Below are 22830 nucleotides of genomic sequence, written 5' to 3'. Positions count from 1 at the left end.
TAATTTTGTACCTACTGGTGTCCTAACAGCCAGGAACCACGCTGAGACAAGGAATAGGTCTCTAGTGTTTTATTACTGCTACATTAGAAAGAAAATCCTAACAAACTGAAGAAGTGTGGGAAAAACCCAGACAGATAAACCCCAAAAGTTAAGGCGGGTCTGATCTGTGTCTCTTTGGCTGCTTAATTCCTCAGTACTACACATGCATCTTCCCCCCCAGATAGGGGCCCCCTCCTGCTCACCATCAGTACTCATGACATCACCCTCCCCTCCAGATTCACATTTCATTTCAGCCCCCTCCCTTCCAGAGTTCCTTCTTCCCTCCAGGGTCTCATGAGAGTCCATCTCCCCCTCCAAGCTCCCATGGGAACTGGGCAACGATGGAAATTCTTCAAAGGAAAACTCCAAGGACGAATCAGTGCCGCTCTCCAGGTCTGATAATGCTTCTGGCCCAGGTGGCTGCTGCTGGAAAATAGCTAGATAATTAGAAGATTCTTCCCCCCTCCCCCTTGGGAAATGCAAGCCGGAGGTGGAGGGCTGTGGCTCCCCCTCCTCTCTCTCTGGCCTCAGAGCCTCTGGCGGGGGTGGAGGTTGCCAACTTACGAACTCCTCTGCTTGGGATTCCTCTGCTTGCTCAGTCAAGTGAGGAATCTCTGGTAGAGTGCGAGGCTTGGGTTTGTGAGCGAAAAGCTGATGGAATCGTTGAACCAGAGTTGGTGCATGCACATCTCTGGCATTCTCCCATGTGCGCTCTTCCTCAGGGTACCCTTTCCAGTGTATTAAATATTGGATGCCCCTTCCCCTCCTCCTAGAGTCCAGAATTTCGACTTTGTATTCCTCCTCCCCCTCCACAATTACTGGAGGTGGGGTGGGGATTTGCGATCGTAAGGTACTTGGGGGTCTTTGGCTAGCAAGGCTCTGTGAAAGACTGGATGGATTTTCATGGATGCTGGCAGCTTTAAGCGATAAGCCACTGGATTTATCTGCTGTACCACAGTGAAAGGGCCCACAAACTTAGAGTCCAACTACTTGGAGGGCCTGGTAGAGGTCAAAAACTTGGTAGAGAGCCACAGTTTGTCTCCTACCGCAATCGCTGGCCCCTCTTGTCTGTGAGCATCCACAGCTCTCTTGTAAACACTCTTTGCCCTGTTCAGCTGCTCCTTTAACAACTCCTGTGCGGCTTGTTGCTCTTTAAGAAAATCAGCCGCGGCTGGAACAGTTCCCTGCTGGGAGGAGGTGGGCAACATCCGAGGGTTAACCCCGTAGAGTGCTTGGAAAGGAGACATCTTGGTAGAGGATTGCACAGAGTTGTTATAAGTAAATTCTGCCATGGGGAGCAGGGCTGGCCAATTGTCTTGCTGATAAGTGGTGTAACACCTGAGATACTGCTGTAACCATTGGTTAATGTTCTCAGCTTGCCCGTTACTAGCCGGATGACGTGATGATGATAGGTGGATCTGACCCCTAATGACTGGAAAAGGGCCCTCCAGAACCTGGAAGTGAACTGAGGGCCTCTGTCACTCACCAAGTGATTTATCATGCCTCTATACCTAAAAACATGGTCCATAAACAACTGCGCTGTGGCTTGCGCAGATGGGAGGCCCTTGCAAGGAATAAAATGCGCCATTTTAGTGAAAAGGTCCACCACCACTAGTATGGAAGTCAGCCCCTGGACCGGGGGTAAATCAGTGATGAAATCCATGGAAATTGTATCCCAAGGCCTACTGGGGGTGGGTAGGGGTTGCAAGAGTCCTGTGGGCTTCCCTGGGAGAGGCTTGGCTCGTCTACAAGTATGACAAGAAGCAACGTAACTCTTTATGTCTGCAGTCATCTTAGGCCACCAGTAGTCTCTCAGAGCTCTATGGAGAGTTTTGAAAACACCTCCGTGGCCTGCCGTTTGATGATCATGGCAAAGTCACAGTACTTCTTCCCTCAATGAGGGGGGAATGTATAATCGCCCACTATGCCAGAGGATTCCTGCCTCCACATTAAATGGGGAGGCAGTGTCTTGCGGGCCCATCTGGAGGTCATCCATCCTGGCCCTAGCATATGGGTTCTGTTGCTGCTGAGCTCTGACTCTTGTAAATAGGTCCTCTGCTTGTCTGCCTGCTGCTAAAATCTCCGTCTGGTTCCCCCTCATAGACTGCTGAAAGTTGTGAGGTTGTAATATAGTAGCCTGTACCTCCTGGTGAGTGGCGGGGGTTGCCCAAATGGATCGAGACAGGGCATCTGCCAAACAGTTCTGCGCCCCGGGAACGTAAGAAATAACAAAATTGAAACAGGAGAAAAACTGGCTCCATTTGATTTGGCGTGGGGTGAGGGATCTGGTGTTTTGTAGAAGCTGTAAATTCTTGTGATCGGTGCAAACTTTCACAGAAAAGGTTGCACCTTCTAGCCAGTGCCTCCAGTCTTGAAATGCTGCTTTAATTGCTAGCAACTCCTTGTTAAAAACATCATAGTTTCTCTCTGCTGGTGAGAGCGTGCGGGAGAAAAATGCACAAGGTAGCAATGTATTCTCTGTTTTGTTAGTATGTTGCAATAAAACAGCAGTGATAGCAAAATCTGAAGCATCTGAATGCATTATGAATTGCTTTGTGGGATCAGGATGCTTCAAAAGCGGCTGGGATGCAAAGAGCTGCTTAAATTCTTGGAAGGCTGCTTGCTCCCTCTCCCCCCCAAATGAATTTTGATCCTTTCTTCAAAAGCTGTGTGAGGGGTTTAGCCCTGTCACTAAATTTATTTATGAATCTCCTGTAAAAACTGCAGAATCCTAGAAATTTTTGTACCTCTTTCACATTTTGGGGGGGGGGGGGTTGCCAAGAGAGAATTGCCTGGACCTTAGAAGGATCCATGGATATGCCTTCTGTTGATATTTTATAGCCCAGGAAATGTAACTCAGTTAAATCAAAGGCACACTTCTCTAGCTTGGCGAACAGCTTGTTCTCTCTCTGTCTTTGTAAGACATTACGTACATGGGTTACATGAGTTGTAGCATCCTCAGAGAATATTAATATGTCATCTAGATAAATGACCAGATACTTATCTAGTAAATCAGAGAAAATTTGATTCATAAATCGGGAAAATATGGCTCCTGCATTGAACAAGCCAAAGGGCAAAACAAGGTACTCAAATTTACCAAACCTGGTATCGAAGGCAGTCAGATATTCATGCCCCTCTTTCATCCGGATCAGATTGTACACATTCCTGAGGTCCAACCTACTAAAAATGTGTGCTTTCTGTAAGCGATCCAGCAGATCAGATATTAGGGGAAGTGGGTAATTTTCCTTGACCGTGACATTATTGAGGGAACTGAAATCATGCACCACTCTCATAGGTGCCTCCTGGTTTGCCGGTGCCAATGGGTCAAGCTTCTTTCGTACGAAGAAGGTAGGAGCAGATGCTGGGGAAGTAGATGGTCGGATGAAACCCTTTTGGAGATTAGAATCCAAGTAATCCTTTAAGGTGGCTAGTTCCTTGGGGGACATGGGATATTGTTTCCTTGCTGGAATCTTGGCTCCTGGTATCAACTCAATGGTGCAATCACAGTCCCTATGGGGGGGTGGTAGTGCTGTGGCCTCTTGTTCGCTGAAAACGTCTGCGAAATCTGCATACTTGGCTGGCAACTGGACCCCCCCTGCTTCCGTGACTACGTTGGTTGCTGGAGAGAGGAGAGCGGCTTGAATCTTGTGGTGCTGGCATTCCTTAGCTGGGAAGGAGATTGCTCCCATAGTCCAGTTCAACAATGGGTTGTGGATCTTCAGCCAAGGTGTGCCCAGGACTATAGGCACATTAAGTGATGCAGTAACATAAAGTTGGATCCACTCAGTGTGGTCTCCCGTTGTTAGTTGCAAAGGTTCTGTGAAACTTCTAATTGGCCCTGCCTTGAGGGGCTGGCTGTCAATGGTCTCAACTTCTATGGGACGTGGAAATTCTATGGTTGGGATGTTGAAGTCTTGTACAGTCTGTACATCAATAAAATTGGTGGAAGCTCTGGAATCCACGAGGGCCTCTAGCTTGACCTGGTGCTCTGGGTTTACGTGCATTATGACTGGTAAGTAGTAAAAGGATTGCCTGGAATCCTTGGAATGAGTCCTCCTTAATTGATTGATGGTCTCCCTGCTGAGCTCTGTGGAGGGAGACTGACGGAGTTTCCCTGGTTGGAAGTCGAGGTGGAGGTGGCTCTTGGTTCTGCTGCTTGCCCTGGGGCTCTTATGGAATTTGCTTGGCTTCTCTCTGGGCAAGCTCTCACCATGTGCCCCTGGACTCCGCAGCAGAAACAGAGGGCTCTCTCTCTCCTTCTCTGTCTCTCAGCCTCGGAAATAAGCCTCCTGCTCGCCCCGATCTGCATCGGCTCCTCTGGTCCTGAGTAAAGAGATGCTGCGGAGAGAGCTGGAAATCCTGGAAGCTCTCTGAGGCCCGTTTCTCCCCGGCTGCATCTGTCTGAGCTCTTCTAGACTGGCGTCTACAACCACAGACAGTTGATATAAACCTTCTAGGGTAGCTGGTGTTCCCTGGCACACTAATTCATTTTTAGTTTCTTCATCCAGCCCGTTTGAATTGGTCTTTCAAGGCACTCTCATTCCAGTCCAGATCTCCTGCTAACAGCTTGAAATCAGCAATGTAAATTCCCACCCTCTTGTTGCCTTGCTTGAGCTTCCAAATTTCCCAGCTGGCAGTGACCTCTCTGATCGGGTCATCAAAGTGTGCTCGGAACCCTGCCAGAAAATTCTGGTAGTCGTTGAGAATTGAGTCATTGTTCTCCACCATGGGAATAGCCCATTTGGCTGCTGGGCCCTTTAGCAGACTTAAAATGAAGGTCTCTGGTTCTGTCTGTGGGAAACTCTGCCGGTCTGCTGTCGAAAAACATTGTGCACTGTGTGAGAAAGGTTCTCAACTGTCCTGCTTCTCCTCCAAACTTCTCTAGTAGACTGCCCTGGGATCTCAAGACTACTGGCAGAGCTGCTGCTGCTGGCATCGGTTGTGGGTTAATCGGAGCTGGTTGTTGTAACTGCTGTAGCATGGCTGCTTGTAATGTATTGATCTGGAGATCTACTTGTTGTTGATGTTGTTGCAATGCTGCTGCCAGTTGTTGGATGGCTTGCTGAATTTCCTGGTTTTCTGAAGACATTTTCCCAAATGTCTCTTCTTTTTTTTTTTGTTCCTCCCTCTTTCAATGGGAGTAGTGAGTTTGTTAGGATTGATGTCCTAACAGCCAGAAACCACGCTGAGACAAGGAATAGGTCTCTAGTGTTTTATTACTGCTACATTGGACAGAAAATCCTAACAAACTGAAGAAGCGTGGGAAAAACCCAGACAGATAAACCCCAAAAGTTAAGGCGGGTCTGATCTGTGTCTCTTCGAATGGCTGCTTAACTCCTCAGTACTACTCATGCATTTTCCCCCCTGGATAGGGGCCCCCTCCTGCTCACCATCAGTACTCATGACAACCGGCCTATATTTGAGCCTGAATGTACAAGGGTTCCCCGAGGCATGAAAAATATTTCAAGGGTTCCTCCAGGGTCAAAAAGTTGACAAAGGCTGGAATCTATAGGATTGGATTGTCCTGGTGGTCTCCCATCCAAGGAGTAATTAAGCCTGCTTAGCTTCCAACCCCATAGGCCAGCCAGATAGCTTGTAGCTTGTTCCGATTTCTCACTCTTTTTCTAAGTTTGTCACTTGCCCCATATTCTGCAACTTTTCTCTCTCAGGACCTCTACCCACTTTTAAAAATTATGGAGGACCCCCAATAACTTTTGTTTGTATGGGATATATTTATTGTTATTTACTTTACTAAAACTTAAAATTGATGCATTCACTGCCGCTACCACTTCCCATGATTGTTTGATGGGATTTTAGTATTGTATTATTTTTCAACACAGGCTGGCAAATACTTTTGATTTCATGGACCCCTGAGGTGGTTTTGGGAACCCCCAGCGGTCCTCAGACCACACTTTGAGAAACACTGCCCTAGGCTTTAGACAGAATTAAGAGTCCCAAGTCACCTGGAACCACCATCACCTTGAGCTGGAAACAGTTTGAAAAAGGACACTGAAATAATGAAGGAACCATACGAAGAGTTAAGACTACAATTTCTAGGACTCTTGAGGTTGAAGTGAAAGTAGGTATTGAAAATGTGAACAGAGGAAGCTTTTTGTCCCTCTCTCCCAGTATTTTAACTTGTAGTCATCCATCCAGCATCGGGACATTTTCAACAAATAAAAGGCTTCTTTGAACAAGGTGGCATTTTGCTGCCATTAGATTTTAGTGATTTTAGAAGGCGACAAGATAAATTAATGAGGCAGTGATTGTATTCTGTGAATTGGAAGCACAGACAGCGCCTGAAATACCAGCTGTTAGGGAGCAACGGTGGGAAAGGGGATGCCTGGTTGGGTAACAGAATGTTCACTAGATGGACCCAGCAGAGCAATTCTTATGCTCTTTCGTTGAGAGAAGGCCTAAGGGCCCTGCTATCATAAGCAAGGGGAGGTGGCAAGGGATGAAATCCGTAACGCAGCATCACAATGCAAACTCCAACCCTTCTGTATGTGCATGTGACACTGCGATGCAAATACAAGGGCAAGCTTGTATCATGATGTCACATGTTTTGTCAGGCTGATGTTGGTGTGGTTAGGAATAGATGTTTACGTTTGCAATGCCTGATCCATCTCTGCAGATTTTATACACAAGCTCCCAAGTCCTAACCCTAACTCTGGATGTTCACACGGCAGAATATTTTAATTCTGGTTTTACCCAGACATCCAATGGTTTTAGAGAACTGCTGAATAAAGCAAACAGTGCACAAAAACTTTTATTAAACAGGAACCAATTATACTTCGTATTTCTGTGCCTGAGCAACAACAGCCCAGCAATTTTTCCCACTGAGCCTCAAAATAGCTCTAGTATTCTAATAAAACACAGGGAAGGCATCAGTTTCAACAGCACTGCTGTCTTTTCTTGACAAATAAGTGAACAACAAAATACTATTGCACCGTTATCATAAAAAAAAACCCACTCACCTAAACTAACCTTATTTATTCTGATCTCTATGAGTTACTTATTGTAACATCTTTAAAAAGAAAAAGAAATAAGTAGCAGCATCTTGACACAAGACTTTAGCTTTAATATTTAACCAACTATTGGGGGTATTTGATTCAAGAGAAACATGGTTTTGTGGAGATTATTTCCATGTTAAAAACTTGTTCAAATTCACTTAAAAGTTAACTTCGTGGTAGCGCGGTTTCCATAGGAGAAAAGTATTTTTCAATTGTGTACACGCTTGTGTTCCATACGATGAGAAGACAAGTGGTGAGAGAGAAGGGGAGAACAGTAGCATCCTTCCTGTAACTCTGTGACATACCATAAGGCATGGATTAACTCAGTTTTTTTAAGCAAAAAACCTTTTAACAAGGTTAAAACGCAGAAAATATTCTTAGTTCCTATTATCTGAATTTTTTTTAAAACAGCAGACTGCCAGACATTTTTATGGGATCTTGTACAGCACATAGATGTATTTATGGATGTCTGAGACACTCCTGGAAATTTTGGGAATGAGGCTAGCATTCCTTTCTTGTTTCTGGAAGGCTTAACACAGATTTGTGGAGACTCCAGATTCTGGTGGGCCTTAAACAACTTTCCCCGAGTGAACTTTGGCTGTTGATGGAAGTGAAGAAGGGGACAGACAGGGTTGTGCATGTCAAAAACTCAAGACGGCAGATGCGACTAAGCCCTGTCCCTTTTTTATGTGCCTTCTGACACTCATTTGGGGCCACCATCTTGACTTTTTTAGTTCAGAGTTGCAAGACATGGCTTGATTTATAGTGCATATATTTGCTAATGGTTGATGTTTCTGTACATATTTCTGGCTAAAATTGACTTAGGGTTTTGATGGAACATGTGTTGTGATGTTGCACACAAGTATGCCAGGTATGGACATGTGTCATAATATCACAATACATGTTTCATTATCTTGACCAAATCATGACTTAATCCAGACACCTCCAAGACCCATTAAGCCTTTCTTCACTGTTTATACCATACTCAGTTTCTTCTGAGCATGCATGAATGTGAATTTTTCTCTATTTGTTAAAAGAGCAAAAATCATTCACAGAATTATTCCCCAGGTTGGTAAACATACAATGAAGACAGGAAGATAAGATCTCACTATATTTAAGTAATTCTTAACTTTCAGAGAAGAGGATTCCACAGACCTCATAAAAATACAAACTGAAAACTTGAGCAGTTGCCTTGAATTTCCACTAAAGAAGAAAACGTTCCTTTCTGATTATTCCTACTAATCAGCTGAATGGAAACATTCAAACTGAGGTATACGTGATGTATGTGTGTGTGCATGCGTACACACACAAAGACACATCAAAACAGATGCTGAAGTAAAACACAAAAATGTGTCTCATGTAGAAACAACTGGGATAAAGTAGCCAGGATTGTACTTCAGGCTTAGGTTAAATGGATATTCCCCTCTACTGGGCTGTTTCTAGTTAAGTAGCACAACACGGAGGGAGGTAACAGATACACACCCAAAGCACACACATATGTAGTCAAATCTGGTACAATAGAGCCATTGTTTTCTCTAGCGTCTACACATTTTGTTTAGTATCTCTTGGTGTCTCTGGGCAAATAACATATTTTTGTAGCATGAAGAGCACAAGTGCATATACCTTAATTGTACTAATTTGCCCACCCTACAAACTGTTTAACTATGGAGAATTTAATCTGGACTTTCAATGGTATCTCTAGCAAACTATGACAATGCTAAAATGGCACACACATTTGGCCTTCCCTTTGAACGCCCATGGAACCCTTATGTTGACGGTAGAAGGATTTTAACCCATTATCCATACTGTTGTCTTGATCAAGACTGGAGCTCATGCCAGCAAACATTTCAATCAAAATTTCCATTCAGTTCAATGGGATCTGTTTTGCCATACAAATTGCAGGAGCTTGGGTTGCAGCTGGGAGCAAAAATTTAAAGATCCCTGATCCTACGCTAACATCCAAACCTGACCTGGAGATGAATCTGCCTTGAAAAGCAATGGGGAATCCTCCCAAACCATTGCAGGTGACAGTAGAACAATGAGGGTAAGGTCACTTATAGTCATATTCTCTATATTTTCGGCAAAGCGATTTAGAAGTAGGATGAATGAATACATAGCAGGCAACAATCTCTCTCCCATTTAATTTCCAGCGCTCTGAATAACAAATGTTCTCAGTCACACTTTCCAAGACGGTCTCCAACATCCCCACCGAAGAATAAATTCAAATCAGAGCTTAACCCCAACTCTGGTTAACTAAAACTCTTGGACTGAAAACAACGGAAACAGTCAGCACTGGAAAGGATTCCAAACATTTAACTTCATGTTAAGAGTCCTCCCTCTACACAGCACTATCAAGACAAGGCCAAAAGGCAAGGCAGTGAGCAAGCTTTAGCCTGCGAGTAACATCATTACGAGAAGACACCACAGACCTCCATCTGGGTTTTAATGCTCTCCTAGAGCTGAGGTCATTACTTTGCAAGAAAGAAGAAGGGACAACAACACTACTTGTCCATCAAATTGAAGATCATCTCACAAGTAATTCCTCCTTTATTGTCATCCAGAGCAGTTTCTTTCTCCTTCCATGCTCCGATAGAAACACTGTACGAGGTGCGGAATGGAGTGTTTACACAAACAGCCTCTTGAAGAGAAAAAATAATGCAGGTCAATATGGACATCTGCTAAGAGAGCTGTAGGGTGCTGTAGGCACCAAAAAATCAGCAGTTCTCTTGCTTGAATTTTGGCAATTCCTCTTTCTGTTCCTCCCAACAACCCCTTTTCTATATACTACATTGTGCAGAGCCCTTCTTTCTCCAACTAAATTTGGAGTTATGGAGGGCCATAACTGGCTATAGATGAAAGGAGGTGACAGGGAGCCCAGGATGTATGAAAAAAAAAAAGAGTACAAAAAAAATTGCAACATAACGATAAGGGTCTCTGGGCTCATTATATAAGCAGAGAGAATACTTTTATACATGACTACTGAAATTGAAAATACCTTGCATGCTTCAAACTGATTAATGATTGTATTTTCCTTACCAACCTTGGTCCTAATTATACCAATAAAACTGTCATGGGGGATGGTGGCAATGAATAACTCTAAATATTATGGGGCAGCAGACAAGGCAAGCTCACCTGTCTCCCTAATGTCTGAAAGAAACAGGATAAAAAAGGGTGCTTCTAATGGGTAGCAGCTTACTGTGTGTTCAAGCGAAACAATTATGTATTAAAACATGGCTATTTGGCCAGGAAAAAAAGTTTAGAAATATGTGCACCATACATCATCATCATCATCATCATCGTTGAACCAAAATGGAAAGTTTTTGCTAAAAGGCAAGTAATTCTTTAAAATGGACAACTCATGAGCATGGGAAGCCAAATTGCATACAGTAAAAGGCCAAGACATTTACTTGAAGTTACTCATGCTGTGTACCCGTTAAGCCAGTGTTTCTCAACCTTGACCACTTTAAGATGTGTGGACTTCAACTCCCAGAACTCCCCAGCCAGCCATGGCTGGCTGGGGAGTTCTGGGAGTTGAAGTCCACACATCTTAAAGTGGCCAAAGTTGAAAAACACTGCATTAAGTTGTTGTGCTATGATAACCTTCCTCATCCTGTGTGGAGTTTAATTTCCAGCATTCCCTATTTAGCATGGCCAATGCTGAGAGCAACAGAGTTGGGAATGGTTGTCCTAGGACCAGGGAAACTTGTATTAAACAGGGATGAGTTTTCTCAATGCTAGACAGCTCAAATCTCAACATAAGGGGACATTATTTTGATACAAGATGGAGTGGAGGAAGAAGAGGTAAATCAGTACTTCAGCGCACAGCAGCTCACCTCCATTCACAGGAGTACCCAAGGCTGGTAATCCTGCTAAAATGAAGTGGAAATTACTTCTAGGGGTGACCTTGTTTCTTTTCTTCACATTTACAAAAACAGATTTTAACATGCAGGTAGTCCTCGCTTAACAACCATTTGTTTAGTGATGGTTTGGACCTACGATAGTTCTGAAAAAAATGACTTACGACTGGTCCTCACACCTACAACCATCGCAGCATCCCCGCAGCCACATGATCACAGTTTGGGAGCTTGGCAACTGGTTCACATTTATGACTGTCGCAGCATCCTGTGGTCACATGACTGCCATTTTTGATCTTCCTAGATGGCTCCTGGCAAGCAAAATCAATGGGGAACCATGTGATTTGCTTAATGACCACATGATTCACTTAACACCCACGGTGATTTGTTTAACGACTACCACAAAAAAGATTGTAAAATCGGGTCAAATTTGCTTAATGACTGCTATGCTTAGCAACTAAAATTCCGGTTCCAACTGTGTTCATTAAGCGAGAACTACCTGTGATAAAAAGGTAAATTTTTATATTATTTTATATTTATATTATATTTATATTATATTTTATATTTTTATTGTCTATTTTTTACTGTGTTTATATTGATATTGAATTTTAAATTTTGCTTCTATAAACTGTCCAGAGTCCCTCCTTTGGGGGTGAGATGGGCGGTAATAAAATTCAATGCATAAGTAAGTACCAATTCCTTATTGTTTTATGTATGTATGTATGTATGTGCAGACTATAAACCTGGCCAGAAAAAACATCCCTTCCTTGCTAAAAGAGCCCGTTACCTTCTTGTTTGGCCACAGGATGACTTCCCTTTTCCCTCTTCTTCCTCTTGCTTGCTTTGCAGGACAGAGAGCTTTGAACGGCTCCTGCCTCTCCGCACTTTTCAGCGTGCTTGCGCATGTTATTCTATGCAGGAAAAAAGGGCCAAAAGAGAATTTACCCAACTGGTTAATGGCACGAATGCCTGCTGCTTTAGGAAAGGGACATAATGTTCAGTGCCCTTCCCTAGCCAGCATGACCAAGTCAGCAAGGCAGGATGGAATCAGAGTTCAAGGCAGCAGGATAGGGAAGGTTGATACACAAGCTTTAAAGCCCTTCATGGTTTGGGACTGGCTTACCTGAGGGACTGTCTTTTCCTAGTTGTCTCTACCCGTCCAGTCCGGTCCAGCAGGATGGGCATGCCCCAGGTCCCGTCAGTCAAGGAATGTCAGCTGGCGGGGACCAGGAGACACGCCTTTTCTGCTGTGGGGCCTGCGCTCTGGAGCATCGTCCCTCCTGAGATTAGGATGGTCCCGAACCTTTTGGCTTTTTGGAAGGCCTTGAAGACTTGGCTTTGTGCCCAGGACCCAAAGTGTGCAAAGGGCCCTGTTTCCTGGTTGTGCTGACACCAACAGATTCTAATATCTCTTGACTGCTATTTGTAATTAATTTCTTTTGTACTGTTTTGTACAACCGTTTTCATAATCATTAGCTGCCCAGAGTCAATGGTTTGAGATGGGTGGCTATATAAATTAAACAAACAAGCAAACAGACCAACCTCCAAATAACCATCCTGCCCACCTCTCCCCAGCCCTGCTAGGCACAGCAGCCCAGACCAACACAGATGTTGTTGTCCTTCTGTTATTAGTGCAACACAAAAGGCCTCTTAAAATTCTCTACCAACTTTGTGAGTGAAGAAATGGGGTGGAAGTTTTCTCTGGATTTCTCCAAGCTAAGGGAATTCTCCATTAAATTCTAGACTTCGGCTTAGCAATACCAGGGGCACCACAATTGGGAAAAATCCAATGTGACTGGTTTCTTTATGATGTCTACCCTTGGCTGCGTAAGATCTATGAGCCAGGGCAAACTGGATGTGGTTATTGGTGTCATGAGTGCCGTTGAGCTGAAGACATCAGCACAACGGCACACATGACAATAACGAGGAAACAGAGGAAGGGGCTCAAGATAAGCATAGCACGCACAACAAAAACCACAGACCCTAGCCGGAGCATGCAGCCATCAAAACACAAAAGAGAGAAAAGAAAAGACAAAGGATAGGAGGATCGCGAGGCACACCCAAGCTGTTAGCACAAGCGCAACGGAGATCGCCCAGCTGACAGCAATCACCGGCTGAATGAGGAAACCGATGATGGGCAATCCCGGGGCACCCGCTGGGGCCTCGCAACCCTTCACCTACCGGCAAGACAGCATGCAGGACAAAGGGGGGATGACGTGACCCAGGGTGAGGGGGCGCTGACCGGCGTGGGATATTTAAACCCCGCACCGGCGCGCTCTCCTCACTCTCAGCTTTTTTTCGCAACTGTTACTACGTAAGAAATAAACCTGAACCTGCTCTCATATGAATCAGCGTCAGTGTTTTACTCTGCGGTAGGCAGTGCATGACAATTGGTGAGATGTCAAGATTAAAGATAGACATTTTGGGTGTCAGTGAACTGAAATGGACTGGAATGGGCCACTTCACATCAGACAACCACCAGATCTACTACTGTGGACAAGAGGACCACAGAAGAAATGGAGTAGCCTTCATAATTAATAGTAAAGTGGCTAAAGCAGTGCTTGGATACAATCCAAAAAACGATAGAACGAACTCAATTCAAATTCAGGGCAAGCCATCTAACATCACAGTGATCCAAATATACGCCCCAACCACAGATGCTGAAGAAGCTGAAGTAGAGCAGTTCTATGAGGATCTGCAGCACCTGCTGGACAACACGCCTAAAAGAGATGGTATATTCATCACGGGAGACTGGAATGCTAAGGTGGGCAGTCAAACGACACCTGGAATTACAGGTAAGCATGGCCTGGGAGAACAAAACGAAGCAGGACATAGGCTGATAGAATTTTGCCAAGACAACTCACTCTGCATAACAAACACTCTCTTCCAACAACCTAAGAGATGGCTTTATACATGGACTTCACCAGATGGACAACACCGAAATCAGATTGACTGCATCCTTTGCAGCCAAAGGTGGCGGACACCTCTACAGTCGGTAAAAACAAGACCTGGAGTTGACTGTAGTTCAGATCATGAACTTCTTCTTGCACAATTTAGGATCAGACTAAAGAGATTAGGGAAGACCCACAGATCAGCTAGATATGAGCTCACTAATATTCCTAAGCAATATGCAGTGGAGGTGAAGAATCAATTTAAGGGACTGGATTTAGTAGATAGGGTCCCGGAAGAACTATGGACAGAAGTTTGCAACATTGTTCAGGAGGTGGCAACAAAATACATCCCAAAGAAAGAGAAAACCAAGAAGGCAAAATGGCTGTCTGCTGAGACACTAGAAGTAGCCCAAGAAAGAAGGAAAGCAAAAGGCAACAGTGATAGGGGGAGATATGCCCAATTAAATGCAAAATTCCAGAGGTTAGCCAGAAGAGATAAGGAATTATTTTTAAACAAGCAATGCGCGGAAGTGGAAGAGGACAATAGAATAGGAAGGTCAAGAGACCTCTTCCATAAAATTAGAAACATCGGAGGTAAATTCCAGGCAAAAATGGGTTTGATCAAAAAGAAAGATGGCAAGGACCTAACAGAAGAAGAAGAGATCAAGAAAAGGTGGCAAGAATATACAGAAGACCTGCATAGGAAGGATAACAATATCGGGGATAGCTTTGACGGTATGGTCAGTGAGCTAGAGCGAGACATCCTGAAGAGTGAGGTTGAATGGGCCTTAAGAAGCATTGCTAATAACAAGGCAGCAGGAGACGACGGCATCCCAGCTGAACTGTTCAAAATCTTACAAGATGATGCTGTCAAGGTAATGCATGCTATATGCCAGCAAATTTGGAAAACACAAGAATGGCCATCAGATTGGGAAAAAATCAATTTATATCCCCATACCAAAAAAGGGGAACACTAAAGAATGTTCAAACTATTGAACAGTGGCACTTATTTCACTTGCCAGTAAGGTAATGCTCAAGATCCTGCAAGGTAGACTTCAGCAATTCATGGAGCGAGAATTGCCAGATGTACAAGCTGGGTTTAGAAAAGGCAGAGGAACTCGGGACCAAATTGCCAATATCCGCTGGAGAATGGAAAAAGCCAGGGAGTTTCAGAAAAAGATCTATTTCTGTTTTATTGACTATTCTAAAGCCTTTGACTGTGTGGACCAGAACAAATTGTGGCAAGTTCTTAGTGGTATGGGGATACCAAGTCATCTTGTATGCCTTCTGAAGAATCTGTATAACGACCAAGTAGCAACAGTAAGAACAGACCAGGGAACAACAGACTGGTTTAAGATTGGGAAAGGAGTACGGCAGGGCTGTATCCTCTCACCCTACCTATTCAACTTGTATGCAGAACACATCATGCGACAAGCTGGGCTTGAGGAATCCAAGGCTGGAGTTAAAATCGCTGGAAGAAACATTAACAATCTCAGATATGCAGATGATACCACTTTGATGGCTGAAAGCGAAGAGGAACTGAGGAGCCTTATGATGAAGGTGAAAGAAGAAAGTGCAGAAGCTGGCTTGCAGCTAAACCTGAAAAAAACCAAGATTATGGCAACCAGCTTGATTGATAACTGGCAAATAGAGGGAGAAAATGTAGGAGCAGTGAAAGACTTTGTATTTCTAGGTGCGAAGATTACTGCAGATGCTGACTGCAGTCAGGAAATCAGAAGACGCTTAATCCTTGGGAGAAGAGCAATGACAAATCTCGATAAAATAGTTAAGAGCAGAGACATCACACTGACAACAAAGGTCCGCATAGTTAAAGCAATGGTGTTCCCCGTAGTAACATATGGCTGCGAGAGCTGGACCATAAGGAAGGCTGAGAGAAGGAAGATAGATGCTTTTGAACTGTGGTGTTGGAGGAAAATTCTGAGAGTGCCTTGGACTGCAAGAAGATCAAACCAGTCCATCCTCCAGGAAATAAAGCCAGACTGCTCACTTGAGGGAATGATATTAAAGGCAAGACTGAAATACTTTGGCCACATAATGAGAAGACAGGACACCCTGGAGAAGGTGCTGATGCTAGGGAGAGTGGAGGGCAAAAGGAAGAGGGGCCGACCAAGGGCAAGGTGGATGGATGATATTCTAGAGGTGACGGACTCGTCCCTGGGGGAGCTGGGGGTGTTGACGACCGACAGGAAGCTCTGGCGTGGGCTGGTCCATGAAGTCACGAAGAGTCGGAAGCAACTAAATGAATAAACAACACACAACACAACACCCTTGGCTGCAGAGAAATTCCACATTCAAAAGAGGAGATTCATAGAGACATCATCACCTGACCATCTTCTACTAGATAAATCCAAGTCTCTCATATTCTACCCGTAAAAGAATTCCCTAAATTTTCCTCCACTAAAAGGTATTTCATCAAACTGCATGAGAACAAAGAGGAAAAACTACAGGAGAATTTAGCACCTTTCCTTTCCCCTTTGAACTTTACACTCATGCAATCCGTTCCCTGATTTCTTGCCTCTTCCCGTATCTCACTTCTCTCCCTCTCCGTGGCACTGGCTGATAGTCTCAACATCAGAATATGGCATTTGCAAGCAACCAGGGTTGTGAGAACTGGAGTTGTCTGTGGTTTTACTGGGAATGATCCAGTTGTGTTCTCAGCAATCATGAGCCAATTCAGAATTTGATTTCCAAAGTGGCTGAGAAGCTTCTGGTCAATTAAGCCCTGTCACCTGTGGCACAGCAGCTGATTTGGTGCCTTCCAAGAAGCACAGCTATACTTCTCATCATCTCTAACCAGCATGGGAGTCAGAACTGAAGATGTCTAGATGGCGGCTGGAAGGCTAAATCCGGGACAATGAAAATCAGCATCTGCATGGGACCCGCTGAGTACAATGGCTGTTCTCCAGCTGTAGGATTACAGACTTCTCCAAAAAGGCAAGCAAGTCGTCTTACCCAACGTGAATAGCCCTTGCCACACTTGGGACATGCATAGACCTTTGGCTCAAAGCTGGAGTCGTGGCATTTCTTGAAGTGAATGGTTAAGAGCTGTTTCTGCCGGAAGGTCTTGTTGCAAGAGAGGCAAACGAAGGGTTTCTCACCGGTATGTGTCCGCTTGTGCACAACCATGTGGCGTTCCTGGGGGAAAGACGACATGGTTCATCAAAACAAAGCCAAGGATTTTGCTAACAAGCTGCACAAATGCAGAACTATCCGTCAGAAGCTGAACAGCCAAACGGCCATGCGATTTACAACCGTTTCCAAGTTCTCTCTGCTCACTTTTTAAAAGCTACTGGCCTCATTATTTCGAAATAATGTAAGATTTCCTATTGTTTTACTCTAAAAGGTTAATAACACTACCCCGAGAATGAGATGCAATGGAGCTACATGCACGTTTTGCATATGTGTGTATCTATGTATATGTGTGTGCATGCACGCACAAAGTAGTCCTCACTTAGCGACCACAATTGGGACCAGCAACTCTGTCACTAAGCGCCGCAGTCACTAAGTGAAAAATCACGTGATGGCAACTGGCTTATGACCTCCCTTCCCTTTTGGTCATTAAATGAAGTGCCGTGGCCATTAAGCGAAACATCATGTGACCACAACTTGTGATTTTATTTCCACCTTCTCTATTAACTCTGCTTGTCACAAACCAGTTGTGAAGCACATAAATGGCAATCATGTGACTGTGGGACACTGTGATGGTCATAAATGTGCACTGGTTGTGAAGTGCCCAAATGGTGATCATGTCACCGTGTGACTGCGATGGCTATAAATGCGAGGATTGGTCACAAAACTGTTTTTCCCCCACCACTGTAACTTTGAACAGTCACTAAACAAGGCAGTCGGTAAGCGAGGACTACCTGTACTGCATGTGCTCTTAGAGGGTGCCAGGGAAGGAGATTTGTGACAGTCAAACCATGGACTCCTATTTGCTTGTCACTGTTGAAACAACCATTTTCATTAATCCGAGTAGAAACAGCATTTGTGAGAGATTCCTACTTTCATTCAAGGTCATTGAAAAAATAAACAGGTGCAGCACCTCATTCAATGCATATTGTAGGTCAAGTTCAAGAATAAATTTGGAACAAAATGAAGCTTAGATATAAGAAGGAATGCACACAGGTAAGCAAACCAACTTCAAATATCTAAATCAAACTCTGTCCAAAGCATAACAAATGGTTGAAGAATAATGCATTTCTACATCAAGATTACATGTGGGGAAAATTCAGCTTATTTCAATAAAAGCAAATATTCAGGCAAATGGGAATCCATGACTGGGATTACTTAAGGTGGGGGCAAAGAAGAGTCAAATTATATGTGACATTATTTCTCCATCCCACCCCCATGTTTTAAAACGTGTTACTAAACGGCTATTCTCATTTTGAAGGAAAGCAATTATGGATTCCCAATGCAGCTCAGGGTCCTCTGAGTTTCCTACTAGAGCAGCCATCCTTTTAGTTTCTGTTAGTTCTGAAGTTGCTATTTAACTAACCAGGATATGTGAGGGCAACCTGACTTTGGAATAAGACCATTTTCAGCAGGAAGAAAATTCAGCTCCTTCTGATGTGAACCATCTCAGAAAATAGTTTTCTCACTTCTTAAAAGCCAGGAGTTAATGGATAATGATCCAATCTCACCCCAATACAATTTTGCCCATTTTCATTCTGGCCTTTCAAATGTTAATTGGGACATATAGATCAGAGAAGTGGCTTGGGAGAGAGCAATCTTCCCTATCAACATTTTTGCTCTAAAGAGGAAGTCCTACACCACACAGCTTAACTGTAATCCTTCTCCTTTGCAACAGTAAAGGCTGATATTCTGTAGGAGTTTGTATCAGGAAACAGCTGCATGATGATGAAAGCCAACAGGTCCTCTCACCACTGTCATCAAATTAGAGAGCCAGCCATGGAGATCCAGATTCAGGTCCACCTTCTGCCATGGAAGCTCCCTGGGTGACTTCGGAACAGTCACCCCCTGCCCAGCCTGACAGGTTGGTTGGTGTGGGGAAAAATAGGAGGGAATGTTATATTCACCACCCAAGACTGCTGCAGGAAAAGCAGCGTATAAATCTGATAAACAGCAACTGGAGGTGGACAATCTCACAAATACCTGTTTGCACGCATAGCTGCACTGATCGCACACAAATCTCTTTTCATTTCTATGTATCTTCTTGTGTTGTTGCAGAGCGTAGCGCTCATGGAAAGCACTTTCACAGTAATTGCACTTGACCGGCACCTCAATGTAAGAATGCAAGTTTCGCAGGTGGATACCTGTAACAGGAGTGGCATGATATGGTTTTGCTGCTTTTCCAAAATACTTTGAGCATTCATGTGGCTTTGCCGAAACAGGTCGCTGTTGCTGAGTCTCAAGGAGATGTACTAAACTGACAAAAAATACTTTTTAAAAAATATATTAAATTTTAAGCTCACATAAATCCCATGTCTTCTGTGACCACTAAATCCATTGAAGAAAAAAAAAAAAGGTAAGGCCTTCCTGATTCAGATTACATCAGAAGATCCATGCTATTGTTTTGGCAACAATAAGGCAGCAGTTTGACCTTGCCTTGTTTCAGAATACCTTTTCAATTTTCTAGTCTACAACCTGGGGTTTTCTAGTGGTCTCCCATCCAATTACTAGCCAGGATTGAATCCACTTAGCTTTTCTGAGATCAGCCAAAATTGATTATGTCCAGCCACCTACTGTGGCATTAGATGGCGGCAGATGTACTTTAAGCAAGCATGCATTAATGCTCAGCAGACTAGTTCCTTAATGAGTGTGCAAATTATTAGTTTTTCTACTGCTATGTACATGCTTAAATAAACGTTAATTAAACAATACCTTATTTTTACATTAGCCATTACGAATGTTCTTGAATAAGCCAGACTCATGGAATACTTCAGGGACAAATTCCAAGGTGTGAAAAATCTGGGTCCAAGCTTGCAACAAAGAGTCTAACACAAGCTGTCAAATGTGGCTGGCTAATATGATTCAAAGCTGATGAACTAGACTTGTGATCAGTGGAAACATATGAGGTTATGAATGTGTCTTCAAAGTGCCACACAAGACTTTTTGTAAGATTAGGCCCATAATTACAGATATATGGTGTACGCTAGAAGGTTATAATCTGAGACCCCAGGCCCCATGAAGCCCCCCAAATCTGGTCCAGGGACCTCCAAAGTTGTTACCAAATTGCAATGTTTGTTTAGGCAGATGGGGAAATTATTAATACAAATTGGAAAATTATAATCATATCAACTGGTTCCAGTGGTAGATGAGAGGCTGTAGAAATTTGTTAAACAAACTATATATACTTTTAATTAAATTTAAATATACTTTACATTTCTCTTAATTCTACCCATTACTGGCATGGCTTCTGGCACACCACTTGTATAAGTAGGGACAGAGGACCTCTGGACCTGTGATCAGACTGCAGCTCCCAGCCAACATAGCTAAAAAAGGATGCTGGGAGTTGCTGTTCAACCTCTGGAGAACCTCTGACCCCTGCCCAGGTCCCTACTCTACAGTATCAACAGCTGTAATGTGAACAATCAGAGATTAAAGCAAACTCAGCTACTGCAGAAGATCCCAGCCCTACATAGTACACGCAACATCTCTTTTGGGCTTGGAAATCATTTTTCTGAACTGCTTCATAAAATTGAAAGCAGTAAGGGTTTCCATACATCATAGCACTAATTATAGTTCACTAAGTGGATACACTTCAGCAAAGGATCGTTACCTTGTCGTGGTGCTGGAGCTTGAGCACCTCAATGATGCCATGAGCTAAACCGTGAAGGGCCACCCAAGACGGGAAGGTCGTGACAGAGAGGCCAGACTAAATGCGATCCCTGGGGAAGGTAATGGCACCAGCCAAGATCCCAGGGCAGGGCAGGGGAGGAGGGGTGGCTGTTGTCATCCAAGAGTATCTTGTGGCTTTCAGGGGCCCTGCTCTGCAAGTCGCTGGTTGTAAGACCCTGTTTTTCAAGTTGGGTTCCCGAGAGCAGTTGGGAGTGTTGCTACTGTACCAGCCTCCCTGCTATGTGGCAACCTCCCTGCCTGAGCTGCTCGAGGCCGTCTCGGGGCTGGTGGTGGAGCTCCCCAGGCTTATGGTTCTGGGGGACTTCAACCTGCCATCCCTGGGGTGTGCCTCGGAGGTGGCTCGGGAGTTCATGGCTACCATGGCAGCCATGGGCCTGTCCCAGATAATTCAGGACCTGACTCGAGACAGTGGCTTCACCCCAAACTTGGTTTTCTTGTCAGAGCAGTGGCAATGTGATCTGAGGGGAGAGTTACAGCTGTCCCCTTTGTCATGGTCAGACCACACCCTGGTGGCCAAGATTCTCTTATGCCACCTCCCCCCGCCCCCGCAGGGAGGCAGGACCCATTAGATTGGTCCACCCCCGGCGACTGATGGACCCGGCAGGGTTTCAGAGGGAACTGGGGATTATACCCGGTGATCTGCTGCCTGGTCCGGCGGAGGCCCTAGCTGCAGCCTGGAATAGGGAGGTGGCTGGGGCCTTGGACAAGATCTGTCATGAGCACTGATGGTGAGCAGGAGGGGGCCTCTATCCAGGGGGGAAAACGCATGCGTAGTACTGAGGAGTTAAGCAGCCATTCGAAGAGACACAGATCAGACCCACCTTAACTTCTGGGGTTTATCTGTCTGGGTTTTTCCCATGCTTCTTCAGTTTGTTAGGATTTTCTGTCTAATGTAGCAGTAATAAGGCACTAGAGAACTATTCCTTGTCTCAGCATGGTTCCTGGCTGTTAGGACAGGATCGCTCCTGTGCAGCCTATCTTGTCCCATCGAACCCGGCACTCCCTGTAGTTTATGGAGGAGTTGAGGGTTCTGAAGAGGATTAAGAGACACCTAGTGCGCCGCTGGAGGAAGACAAAGACTGAATTCAACCGAATACAGGGAAGAGCCGCTATTAAGGCCTACCTTGTGGCGATAAAAAGCTTCAATACTTCTTTGCTCTTATTGCGTCCGCAGAATGCCACCCAATGGCCCTGTTTAAGATCACTCGATCCCTTTTGGGGAAGGTGGGCTCAGTGACCCACCTCAAGGACCGTGCAGAGGAATTTGCTGAGCATCTTCAGGACAAAATTGCTCGGATCCACTCCAAGTTAGACTCCAGGCATGAGGCTTGGTCTGGAGAGATACCAGGGGAACGGGCTTACCCAGTTATCTGGGAGCAGTTTGATCTTGTTGGACCTGAGGAAGTGGACAGGATCCTACGGACAGTAAATGCCACGTGCCATCTAGATGTGTGCCCCTCCTGGCTAGTAAAAGCAGGCTGGGAGGTGACATGTAGTTGGGTCCATGCGATGGTTAATACATCCTTGGGAGAGGGGGTGTTCCCGGCTACCTTTAAAGAGGCGTTGGTGCACCCCCTCCTCAAGAAGCCATCGCTGGACCCTACTGTTCTGGACAATTTTCGTCCAGTCTCCCACCTCCCCTTTTTGGGGAAGGTGGTTGAGAAAGTGGTGGCTTTGCAACTCCAGAGGGTCCTGGAGAAAACGGATTATTTAGACCCCTTTCAGTCAGGTTTCAGGCCCAGTTATGGGACAGAAACGGCATAGGTCACACTTATGGATGATCTCTGGCGGGAGCGAGATGGTGGCAGTGCATCCATCCTTGCTCTCCTTGATCTCGCAGCAGCTTTCAATACCATTGACCATGGTATCCTTTTGGGGCAGCTCAGGGAGTTGGGGGTGGGTGGTGTTGAGGTTTTCCTACTAATAGATTATTGTGCCTAGTCATTTTGGCTGAGTGAAAAAGGTTGCATTTGATTGTCTCCTCTCACGTGCTTCATGCAAAATAGCCTGGGGGGAGGACCTGCCCGGACTTGTTCTTCACTTCCTCTTTTTCTCTCACTGCTGGAAATGTAGCTCAGCAAGGCTTGCTCCAAACGGAGCTAAGTACTTTAAATGTTTTGCTTTTGTTTTTGTTTTCTGTAAATAAATTATTTTTATAGAAATGCTTGGTGTGTGACTTTTTTGACCTCTCCT

General features: G+C 44.6%; 1 protein-coding gene across 1 annotated transcript in view; it reads right to left on the bottom strand.

Annotated features, from left to right (window-relative positions):
- Nucleotides 1-8430: 8430 nt before the first annotated feature.
- Nucleotides 8431-22830, bottom strand: part of CTCFL (CCCTC-binding factor like) — a 38222-nt gene continuing 23822 nt past the window's right edge. Inside the window, exons 5-8 of the mRNA XM_063297017.1 lie at nucleotides 18931-19091; nucleotides 16771-16953; nucleotides 11694-11817; nucleotides 8431-9690 (exon numbers count right to left, since the gene is read on the bottom strand). Of these exons, the coding sequence (XP_063153087.1) occupies nucleotides 9554-9690; nucleotides 11694-11817; nucleotides 16771-16953; nucleotides 18931-19091 (605 nt within the window). The 3' untranslated portion in view covers nucleotides 8431-9553. The remainder of the gene's footprint in view (nucleotides 9691-11693; nucleotides 11818-16770; nucleotides 16954-18930; nucleotides 19092-22830) is intronic.

The sequence above is a fragment of the Candoia aspera genome, chromosome 3, assembly GCF_035149785.1.
Source record: "Candoia aspera isolate rCanAsp1 chromosome 3, rCanAsp1.hap2, whole genome shotgun sequence".
Taxonomy (NCBI): Eukaryota; Metazoa; Chordata; class Lepidosauria; order Squamata; family Boidae; genus Candoia; species Candoia aspera.
Note: the sequence above shows the minus strand (reverse complement) of the source record. Positions and strands in the feature narration are given on the sequence as shown.